Source organism: Oncorhynchus tshawytscha, linkage group LG25 (genome assembly GCF_018296145.1).
Source record: "Oncorhynchus tshawytscha isolate Ot180627B linkage group LG25, Otsh_v2.0, whole genome shotgun sequence".
NCBI classification, from domain to species: domain Eukaryota; kingdom Metazoa; phylum Chordata; class Actinopteri; order Salmoniformes; family Salmonidae; genus Oncorhynchus; species Oncorhynchus tshawytscha.
This window is the reverse complement of record NC_056453.1, coordinates 10660071-10672434: the sequence shown is the minus strand read 5'-3', so window position 1 is coordinate 10672434 and position 12364 is coordinate 10660071. Positions and strand designations below refer to the sequence as shown.

Here is a 12364-nt window from a genome sequence, read left to right as displayed (position 1 = left end):
AGTCACATAAATAGTTACATTGCACACAGGTGGACTTTGGAAAGGGCCTGTAAGCATCTGATTGTTTGTTTACACATGTTAACGAAGCATGTGGCAAAAAATGTGCAATCTACTTATATTGCAAACTTTTCTGTCACAGTCCCTGTTTTTTCACCTTTTTTTGGAATTCCCTCTAGGCTAACTAACTGAAACCAATACAGAGACTTGAGAGCCTAAAATCGTGTACCATGACTGTAAATGTACCTGTTCTGGTCTAATTGTTAAGTGAACACTTTATTTGCAAACCAAAGACTGTCTACTTATTCATGGGGCACAGGTTCACCCACTGAACGTTTTCCTTTCCTTAGCTCATATTTTTCGAAGGTCTATTGCTTGTTTATTTTGCTATGCTCTAGCTGATGGGAATTTCCATCTGATTTGAATGGTCAATGTTTTGAATTGGCTTCTTGGCAGAAACAATGCATCTTTCACAGTGTAATGTCGCCATGTTTCCCACCACCCTATGTGGCGCGTGTTAAAATAAGCCTCTACAAATACGAACAAAGGCGGAAGCCCATCATTCCCAGTGGTAATTGTTCTGTGTCCTCTTCTCCTACCAGAACAGTTTGCACTTGAATTTCAATTCCATTCCTACTCACAAAGACCATTTCTCATTTCTTTTTCTCCCCCTCGAGTGCCTGAATTGTGCCCATTGGCTGACAGCCCTCCGTTTCATATGTCGACAATAGTTTTGACAAAGACCTTTTGTTGCCGCTGCTGGATGTCACATATGTACAATTACTGATAATGGTTGTGGCATGCCTAGAAACGTCCTTGACGGTGTCTTGGCCATGCCTTCAGCATTCACGCGAGAATCAAATGGATGATGTGTTTTTGTTTTGCTTCGTTTCCGTCTGGAAAAACTTGGGATTGAGTTTTGAATAAGAATACAATACAATGTAATGCAAGGTCTAGTTCCATTAAACATAAATGTTTTTTTTTTTCTTGTTTTTTTTTCTCCTCCCTTAAGAGTGTTTATGGAAAGCTGAAGGCCTGTCAGTCACTAGCGATTAAATATTGAGCAGAGATGAAGAGGCTCTCCGAGCTCCAACTTTTTTTTGCTTTGCTGCTGCATTTTCCAAAACTACTCGTCCGCCCGTCGGTCTGCGGTACTCATAGTAAATTGCCATGTATATTTCAGGCTCCTCTTTGCCATGTACAGTGCCTGGCGCGGTCTATACCTTATCTTGTGGAGAATCGCCTCTGGCTGTTTACTTGTGTAGGCTGTGAGGTTGTACATAGGTTTTAAAAATGGATTTGATGACTGGCAAAGGGCAGTGCAGACCCATAGGGCAAACATTTTTTTTGATCTTCACTTGGTTTTCACACTATTATGTTCCATCACTGATAGGCTAGCCTTGTGGATTGCTTTTGAGCTGGAAGTTCTTTGGAAGTCTGGGCTCCACTTTTCAATTATTGAAAATATGGCCAACTTAGGTCTAGCCTATTTAACAAACTTTGTTACCACAGCAGGCCCGGGTCTTTATAATGATCCTTGACTTCTTAGATGTTGTTTTCAACTCTGGGCCATCAAAGTATCAGTTTACTTTTGATAAAGCAAATATATGTCCGGAATGGGAATATTAGGAATATTTAACTGCTGTTTTTGTGGATGGGCGTGAGTTCTCGATTCAAGATTTGTATTAGATTGCTCGAAATGTACAAATGCAACTATTGAGCAGGTTACATTTTACAAGCACTGACCGAATGTGAAACACTAAGATTTTGTTTGTGGAGTTTGTCAAACGCAGTGGAAATATTTAGTTTTCAGTTGTGTATCAGAACCAGTAATTGGAAAAAACCGAAAGCATTCAGCAAACTTTTTCTGTCTTCACACTAACATGCGAGTCATCAAAATTATTTTATGTAGCATGTACTCGAACATAGAAATTATGTCTAATGCCCATCTCTATTTGCTACACAACAGAATTAGTTCAGCCAGAATTTTGAGATCACACAATAATTTACAAGGTTCCACATTAAACTCTTGAGGCCAAATGAGCTTCAAGTAATGATGTGCAATAGATGCCACCAGGTGAGCATGGAGCATTTTAGTAATTCATTTGAGTAATTCTTAGTGGGACTCGAAGTTAGAAAATTTGGCAACCTAGTAAAGCTGACACCTCCTTTTCTTTTTTGAGTTGGCAAGAGGTGTCTCGTTGCTCCTCTATAAAAGCCAACAAAGGCCTTTTACACGTGGATAAACAAGAGACATCTAATGTGGATCGGCGTGTGGAGAGAATGTGTAAATATATCTTCAAATGTATTCTGGTGTGTGTTGTTATCTCTCCCCCCGTTGCGTGGGAGTTTGGTTGTCATAAAGAACTGCTCCTCTGTCGACTGATCAATATGTTGCTACTGTTTCCCTTTCAGAGGAGAAGACACAGCTGGTTCTAAATGTCGACAAACAGCTTGAAGAAGTCAGAGAATTGGTACGTCTTTGATCAGTAATTTTCCGCTCTTCCCATTTTCTAAATAATGAATTTGGAAAAGGGAACGAGACAATTTCACTGGCGAACGCAGACAATGACACCTGTGTAATCCTAACGGTGACTTGACACACAAGCACTTCACGTGGCGGATGGCTGCTCAGCGTGATAATGGCGCGATCACATTAATGATAATTCGCTTTTAAGTGACATACCGGTGACACATTTCAAGCAGTTATTTGGAAGGAGTCTTCACGTCATGTTTAAAAATATGAAGCAAGTGAACTAACGTGTAAATGCTAGACGTAGTTGTGTTATTATGTCATCTTGATTAGGCTTCTCCAAATTCACCTCAAAAAGTCTTGTCTCTGTGTACCTCCTAATGTACTCTCTATTTAAAATGAAGGGGTTTCAAATGGATTGTATCATATTTATTTGCCAAACTGCCTTTCTGTCATAACTTTTTTCATCATTGATGAATGACACGAAGAGGAGCAGTCAATGTTTCAACGAATCAATTCTGAAACAGATTAAAGTTAAGGCTGCTGAAGTACCTCATGTTAAGATGTTTTACAGGCGTTGATTTTAGTTTAAATCTTCAGAATCTCTTGATGTTGATCAAAAGACTCTTGTGCAACACTATTTTTGGTATAATTTCATTACTGTGTGTGTGTGTGTGTGTGTGTGTGTGTGTGCGTAAATATAAATTCATTTCAACACTCATTTAATTCACAGTGTAGTCACTACATACTAAACATATACATACTCAACAGTATAGTGTGTGGTAAGTTCAGTTTAACAAGTCTCGTATTGTACATTTTGTTTTGACATATTTCCAGAATAATTACACAGTTTACATCTATGTTGTTGTAGCCATTTTAGCCAATATAATGTCTGTTTTATTCATTTAAATGGTGAAATAAATAGTAGATTGCTGGACCTAGATGGAGCAGATGGATCTGGAGGTGCGTGAGATCCCCATCCAGAGCAGAGGCATGTACCAGAGCAGACTGAAGAGCTACAAGGGGGAGATGGAGAAGCTGGAGAAAGACTTTGTGAGTACCCCACCTTACTGTAATACCTCATTCATCTTGGTATATAGCTACGCATACACACACAGTCTATACGAGTGCATAATGCCCTGTGGTATCCATAACGCAAATCCCAACATACATGTTTAGTCTTCCCTCCAGCTGTAGAATAGGGTTAGTGATGCACTACATGACCAAAGGTATGTGGACACCTTACATTCTGAAATCATGGGCATTAATATAGAGTTGGTCCCCCCTTTTGCTGCTATAACAGCCTCCACTCTTCTGTGAAGGATTTCCACTAGATGTTTGAATATTGCTGTGGGGACTTGTTTTCATTCAGCCACAAGAGCATTAGTGAGGTTGGGCACTAATGTTGGGCGATTAGGCCTGGCTCGCAGTCGACATTCCAATTCATCCCAAAAGTGTTCGATGGGGGTGAGGTCAGGGCTCTGTGCATGCCAGTCAAGTTCTTCCACACCGATCTCGACAAACCATTTCTTTATGGACCTCGCTTTGTGCACAGGGGCATTGTCACGCTGAAACATGAAAGGGCCTTGCCCAAACTGTTGCCACAAAGTTGGAAGCAGAGAATCGTCTAGAATGACATTGCGCATGGTGATCTTAGGCTTGTGTGAGGCTGCTCGCCTATGGACACCCATTTGATGAAGCTCCCGACTAACAGTTATTGTGCTGATATTGCTTCCAGAAGCAGTTTGAACTCGGTCGTGAGTGTTTCAACCAAGGACAGACTATTTTTATGCACTAGGTCCTTCAGCACTCGGAGGTCCCATTCTGTGAGCTTGTGTGGCCTACCACTTCGCGGCTGAGCCATTGTTACTCCTAGACGTTTCCACTTCACAATAATGGCACTTACAGTTGACCGGGGCAGCTATAGCAGGGCAGAAATTTGACGAATTGTTACATGTACCCATAAAACTTCAAATAATATCCCAGGTTTTTATTTGCTTCAATCAATGAACACAACCAGCGTATATTACAGACAGGATTCTATTTAAGCCAGGCGTCTATTTCCTTAATGTACACAGCTTTTACTCAATAAAATGTTCAATATACTACACTGTTTATAATGACCAGTATAAACATTTATGATAACAAATCCATCACGGATCAGACTTGCAAAGACTCACCCCAGTACCGATACTTGCGCACTCATCTTCTGCACATCTATCACCCCCGTGTTTAATTTTCCATACTGCAATAATTTCGCCATATTGGCCTATTTATTGCCTGACCCCCCCCACTTATCCTACCTCATTTGCACACACTATATATAGACTTTCTCTAATGTATTATTGACTGTATGTTTGTTTATTCCATGTGTAACTGTGTCGCACTGCTTTGCTTTATCTTGGCCAGGTCGCAGTTGTAAATGAGAACTTGTTCTCAACTAGTCTACCTGGTTAAATAAAGGTAAAAAAAAAAAAAAAAAGATTAGGTTGCCTATCATTCGCTTCAGCACCATTCTCTCACTTGTTGCGCCTCCTTGTGCCTTGTACCCCCCTCTCAGTTGCAGATAGACTGTGTTCGACGTTGCACAAACTAATAGCGAGTTTCAATATAATCTGCTAGCTAAATATGCTAACGAGCGCAAATGAAATTACAAATATAGGTAGTGGCTACCGAAATGTCATTTTTGGTGAGTTTGGACGAGAGACGTGCAAATGAACAGTTTTGACGCATGCCTGTCTGAAGGAGGAAGAGAACTGGCTCTGAAGCAGCATGTGTACATGCTGCGTCTGTGTGGAGTCGCTAGGGCAATGTTCCTGCTTGCTCTGCTCAGAGAATAGGGGTGAGGAGCAGACAGGCAAGAACGGAGAGGAGAAAAAATGAACGCAAGGAAATCAAGATGGCAGCTGTACAGAACTCATCCAAAGCACTTTGACTTTTCAAATATGTCAGAAACCTATCATCATCATCATGATGCCCCATCTCCTTATTAATTCAACCACTTACCTAGTTAACTAGCAAGTTAAACCAAATGCACAGCTGGACTCACAAGCTCCGGCTTTCTACCATTATGCTTTTTAGAAATAAACACGTGACTGTTTCAACTGTTCTGGGAAACTACGATAAGCTTCATAATGTACACTGAGCAAAAATATAAATGCATGTAAAGTGTTGTTCCAATGTTTCATGTGCTGAAATAAATGATACCAGAAAGCTTATTTCTCTCAAATTTTGTGCACAAATGTGTTTATATCCCTGTTCGTAAGCATTTCTCCTATGCCAAGACAAACCATCCACCTGACGGGTGTAGCATATTAAGAAGCTGACTAAACAGCATGATCATGACACAAGTGCACATTGTGCTGGGGACAATAGAAGGCCACTCTAAAATGTGCAGTTTTGTCCCACAACACAATGCCACAGATGTCTAGTTTTGAGGAAGCATTCAATTGGCATGCTGACTGCAGGAATGTCCCACAGAGCTGTTGCCAGATAATTGAATGGTCATTTCTCTACTATAAGCCGCCTCCAACGTTGTTTTCGAGAATATTGTAGTACGTCCAACTGCGTAACCATGCCATCCTAGGACCACTACATCTGGTTTCTTCATCTGCGGGATTGTCTGAGACCAGCCACCCAGAGAGCTGATGAAACTGTGGGTTTGCACAACTGAAGAATTTCTGTACAAACTGTCAGAAACAGTCTCAGGGAAGCTCATCTGTGTGCTTGTCGTCCTCACCAGGGTGTTGATCTGACTGCATTTCGGCTTCAGTGGGCAAATGCTCACCTTCGATGTCCACTGGCACACTGGAGAAGGTTGCTCTTCACGGCTGAAACCCGGTTTCAGAGTGCCCCATGGTGGCGGTGGAGTTATGGTATGGGAAGGCATAAGCTAAGGACAACAAACACAATTTGCATTTTTATTGATGCCAATTTGAATTCACGGAGATACTGAGGCCCATTGTCGTGCCATTAATCCACCACCATCACTTCATATTTCAGCATGATAATGCATGGTACCATGTCACAAGGATCTGTACACAATTCCTGGACTCTGAAAATGTCCCAGTTCTTCCATGGCCTGCATACTCACCAGCCATGTCACCCATTGAGCATATTTGGGATGCTCTGGATCGGCAGCATGTTCCAGTTCCCGCCAATATCCAGCAACTTTGCACAACCATTGAAGGGAAGTGGGACAACATGCCACACGCCACAATCAAAAGCCTGATCAACTCTAGGTGAAGGAGATGTTGTGCAGCATGGTGATCACCAGATACTGACTGGTTTTCTTTTCCACATTTCTACTATAAAAAAATATAAATATATATGTGACCAACAGATGCATATCTGAAATGTGTCATGTGAAATCCATTGATTAGGGCCTAATTAATTAATTGCAATTGACTGATTTCCGTATATGAACTGTAACTCACTCAGTAAAATCTTTGAAATTGTTGCATGTTGCGTTTTCTATTTTTGCTCAATTTAAAATATTGTCACTGGTGAATTTAAGTACGCAATCTGCTTTCTCTTCTAATGTTTTGCTCAAGTTGACTGCAGGCATTCATTTAAGTGGCAAAAAATATGAAAATTTGTTGAAAAACTTAAAAGAAAGAGTTTTGAACATATTGACTGTATTTTTTTCTCCAAATGACCTGGTATTTTTATTTTTTATTTTTTTATTTCACCTTTTATTTAACCAGGTAGGCTAGTTGAGAACAAGTTCTCATTTGCAACTGCGACCTGGCCAAGATAAAGCATAGCAGTGTGAACAGACAACACAGAGTTACACATGGAGTAAACAATTAACAAGTCAATAACACAGTAGAAAAAAAAGGGGAGTCTATATACATTGTGTGCAAAAGGCATGAGGAGGTAGGCGAATAATTACAATTTTGCAGATTAACACTGGAGTGATAAATGATCAGATGGACATGTACAGGTAGAGATATTGGTGTGCAAAAGAGCAGAAAAGTAAATAAATAAAAACAGTATGGGGATGAGGTAGGTGAAAATGGGTGGGCTGTTTACCAATAGACTATGTACAGCTGCAGCGATCGGTTAGCTGCTCAGATAGCAGATGTTTGAAGTTGGTGAGGGAGATAAGTCTCCAACTTCAGCGATTTTTGCAATTCGTTCCAGTCACAGGCAGCAGAGTACTGGAACGAAAGGCGGCCAAATGAGGTGTTGGCTTTAGGGATGAATATATACCGCCCTAGCCTAATTTCCCTCCAGACAAACGTTGAATGCTAAAGTGAGACCATGAGATCTTGTTGGTACTTGAGCCGACCATGTCAAACCACAACGTCTCATCCAAGGAAATGATGTTGCTCTCCTTTGTCTTCTTCTGCGCAATCTTTACAGTATTCACTGAAGATCACTCGTTAACCAGTTCATTCAGACCCGTTGTTTGTTTGAAACAGGTGTTTATTTGCTCAAATGTGCCCGGCTATCAAAAGGGACAGGTGGCTATTTGAGACATTTAATTGAAGTTTATAGTGTGTGTGTGTGTTTGTTTGTTTGTTTGTTTGTGTGTGTGTGTGTGTGTGTACAGGAAGTGAATTCAGGAACTTGCACATTCATTATAAACAGGCCAAGTTGTGAGCATACTTGCACCTTCTCACAAACGCTCACACTTTCTCAAACAGACACACGCGCACTCGTTCACGAACACCACACTCGGACTGAAACTGAAGGCCAGTGGCGTGTCCACTGTGGATCTTTTTATTTTATTTTCTCCGCTCTCTCTGTTTTTGAAAGCCCAAGTATCATCCGTAGAGAGCAGGCTTGTGTCGATGCTACAGAACATGGCCTTGGTTAGTAATTCATAAACCGCAACCTGTCCGTCTCGAACCCCACCCGACGCATATGAAACCTTTAATGAGGAGCCAAGTGTTTTTTAACTTTAACTCGTATTTTAGGCTCCCTGTTTTACTTTCTGACATTACTCCCATTAGATGCAAGTATTGTATGAGGGTGCCCTCTTGGCCCCCTAAATCAAGGTTAAGATCCCCAGGTTTACATTTGGGGATTGTGTTGGTTTGTGTACGGTTCTTCCGAACGCCCTCAGCTTCCTTGTGGTTTCATTTAACTGTGCAACTTCTGTCCGGATCGTTCCCCTTCATACTTGTGAGGATATTTAGCCTTTCATTTTCCAAGAGGTGGATTTCTAATGTGAAACTGAACAGGAGGTGTATGCGATATCAATTGCTTCTTGGTAAAAGCACCTACCAAACACGATCCGAAGTATTAAACAAACAAGCACGCAAAACTGAGAAATATCAGGTGCTAGTGATCTGTTGCTCTGCTTCTGAAAGTCTGGTCGCTCTCAGATCACAGAAGAGATATCCAGTCTTTTGAGAGGGCTCGCTTTCCTCGCCGTGGGCATTTTAATTGGCTGATGAATAATCTTTAGCTTCTCTCTCGACACTAGCCGTGGTTAATTATCAAGCAATTAGCACCTGCTGTGTCGGATATTACGGCTAATTCGCATTCCTCACAGTTTTTTGTTGTCTGTTATGCTCTTTTGAGCGCGTGCTATTAGATGCGAGGAGACCCCTTTTTTGTCACCTTTTTATAGCCAACATTCTCATACGTTAAGTGTGAAGGAGAAGAGAGTAAGTCTAGGTCAGTGGATTCCAAATTGTTCTTAGTCACATACCCTTCTCACAAAAAATATATAGGCCTAGTCACATACCCTTCTCACAAAAAATATATAGGCCTAGTCACATACCCTTCTCACAAAAAATATATAGGCCTAGTCACATACCCTTCTCACAAAAAAAAGATGTGTGTGAAACAACAATACTACAGTAAAAGTAAACGTTGGTTTGACAGTGGAGTCCGATTTAAGGGTGGCCTTACACCCAGCGCAACATTGTGTCATTTATGTGCTGTTTTTAATAATTGTGGATAAACTAGATCAAACCCATTTTTAGTATTGCTTTTCAACTTTGTGCACTTACTATTGTTGAGCTGTCCTCCCCAGCCTGTTTGAAACCCTGTTCTGTTGATAAAACAATCTGCTCTAAAAGTTAGGTTTTTTTGGGGGGGGGGTGCATTTGTAGCAGGATATCTCACTTTCACTCAGGCTCCATTTCTAGTTCCCGCTAAAGCTGATGAGTTCTCCCAAAGCTGGTGCTCCCACTTCAGATAAGCACAGGACACCCAGCTCTAAAGGGTGCCAGCCTGCGAAAAAAGGCCATCTCCTCTCTTTTTCATAAAAAAAGCAGTCTTTGTTGTGCTTCCCCTGGAAATAAAGGCCTCAACCTCTTCTCCCACTACTGGCTCCCTAGGGTGTCTTCCCCCTTAACCCCCCTCTCTCATCCTCTCATTCGCCTGCGGTTTGAAGTGTTCACGCCACCAGCGTGCCAGATTGAGCCCCGTTCTTTTATGCCAGACTGGGGAAAGCCTGACCTCAATAACCTGGCCATTTTTCCAGACGGATGAAAAAAAAAAGAGCACATGTTATCAGACGGACATCCCGGAGGTGCATTTGCAATTTGTTTGCTGGTTGACAGCTTCATTTTGTTAATAGAGAGACAAGGGGTCTTAAAAGCCAGAGGACCCCTGCAGATGGGCCTTGCATCAGCCAAAGGGGATGCTGGCACAACCAACACCCCCCCCACACAGACAAAAAAACCTAAGGAGAAAAAAACTGTTTGATAGAGGAGATGCGTTTAAGTCGGGGAAAACAGAATGCCATGCCTCTTAGCGATGCCTTTGATCAAGCAGAAGAGAGGCCTAATGGAGGCTTAATTTAATGAAACCTATTGGGTAAACAGACCCTCCATCTTCAAAGGTACCGCCAAAGTTTTTTTCCACCATCGGGAGGCTATGTCCACAGACATCTGAGTCCCTCTAAATGCACTCGACATCTATTTTGGCTGAGCTCAGACTGCATGGACTGTAGGTCACAACTGAGAGATGGGCATAATACATTTATAAACCGTAGATATTTGAATGTTGAGCATAGTGTTTTCCCTTAAAGTGGCTATGATCTAAAATGCCTCAGTGGGTAGCCTATAAGCGGACCAATAGCAAGCTTGACAATGCTTGAGTGCCACATTTACAAGACTTTAGGTTTGAGAATATACATTGAGAATGTAGATTTTAGACCTTTTTTGAGATTTCAGTGTGCCATAGTGTCCAACTAGAACTTACTAGAGGAGCTGTCTTCCCTTTTTGCTGACACCAGATGGCGATGTTGCTCAAGGAATTCGGCCCTCGTTGAATTATCTGGTTGAGGTGATACTGATGTTTTTCCTAGATATATGGAGACCTGCTAAACGAGCTTCTTATCACTGTGGTTGCCTCTGACCTTGTCTCTTCTGTGAAACTTGGGAGATGGAAGTCGAGAATAGTTTGTTGACTTGCAGGCCTTATCCTTAGAAGTACTTCGGACAGAACTGTGTGTTTGTTCGTGGATGTGTGCGAGTGTATTTCACCCCTTATGAAATTGTCAGTCCAAACTTTGAAAAATGCTATTTCCTGACCTTGGCCGCTTACATTTTCCTAATTTGTGTAAAATGTGTAAGTAATATTACAGTAGTGAAATGGAAGGATTCTGGTTCAAATGGTAGGTGTCGTAAAAGTCATTAAATCTCTTTGGTTTACAAAATATCCATTTGTAAAGTTGACCTTGGTTGAACAACCGCTGTTAACAATTGTCAATTACAGAATGAATCACACATTTTTCATACTAGAAAGTGTATTAATTAAGCATCATAATACTTCACCTGTTTTTGTGAGGAAATGAAGAGATTTTCTTTTCAATGTTCACTAATCTTTTGATGTTTGTGCTGCTCTGCAGAGTTTGAACCATCCATAAGTTCAACAGTCCCTTCACGGTGGATTTTACATTGAGGAGGCAAGACAATCTCGTTTTCTCGTCCAGTTTATGGCACTGGTCGAGCGTGACAAACACTTTTTACATATTTTTTTTTTAGGCTGAATGGCTTTAAGTCTCTATCCAGGGAGATAATTCATGTATTTCTGAAGCTTTTACGGAGTCAACCAGCCTTGAAATAATGAACAATTGAATCACCTGATACAGTCAGATGAATGGAATAAAAAGCCTTCTTCTGCACCGATCCCATCTGTGTAACAGCCTTTTTTTTCATATTTCACCGTCTCTTAAGTGACTATTAATGACCTTCAAGTGGAAATATTAATAATTCAATGAAAATGTGTTCTATGTTAGGGAAACTATTGAATTCCGTACCTATGCAGTGAGCATCTTGGGCCCTTTTGTATATTCTGTAAAGGTCTGTACTGTCCATTGTGTATCAGTGAGCGTATTTCAGGACATCTCGATTTGGTGTGATTGGACAGAATCAGGTCTGCCTGAAGTTACCCAGGGCTCTACTCTGATATCTTGTACAAGGAGACATAAGCTATAGGTTTCTTTTACTTCAGTTCCAAACCAAGACAAAGGAACTGATCATGGACTGCAGTTAACACCAACCGAGAGCGCACCCGTCCACATCGACAGGGCTGTAGTGGAGCGGGTCTAGAGCGTCAAGTTCCACATCAGTAAGGAATTATCATGTTCCACACACCAAGACAGTTGTGAAGAGGGCATGACAACACCTCTTCTCCCTCAGGAGGCTGAAAAGATTTGACATGCACCCTCAGACCCTCAAAAGGTTCTATAGCTGCACCATTGAGAGCATCCTGACTGGCTGCATCACCGCTTGGTATGGCAACTGCTTGGCATTTGACCGCAAGGTGCTATAGAAGGTAGTGCGTACGGCCCAGTACATCACTGGGGCCGAGCTCCCAATCATCAAGGACCTCTATACCAGGCGGTGTCAGAGGAAGGCCTTAAAAATGTTCAGACTCCAGCCACCCAAGTCATAGACTGTTCTTTTTTGAAACCGCACGACAAGT

General features: G+C 41.5%; 1 protein-coding gene across 1 annotated transcript in view; it reads left to right on the top strand.

Annotated features, from left to right (window-relative positions):
• Positions 1 to 12364, top strand: part of LOC112224188 (vesicle transport through interaction with t-SNAREs homolog 1A) — a gene marked incomplete at its 3' end in the record, with an annotated part of 61407 nt that overhangs the window by 5146 nt on the left and 43897 nt on the right. The window contains 2 exon segments of the mRNA XM_024387592.2: positions 2413 to 2471; positions 3413 to 3523. Of these exon segments, the coding sequence (XP_024243360.2) occupies positions 2413 to 2471; positions 3413 to 3523 (170 nt within the window).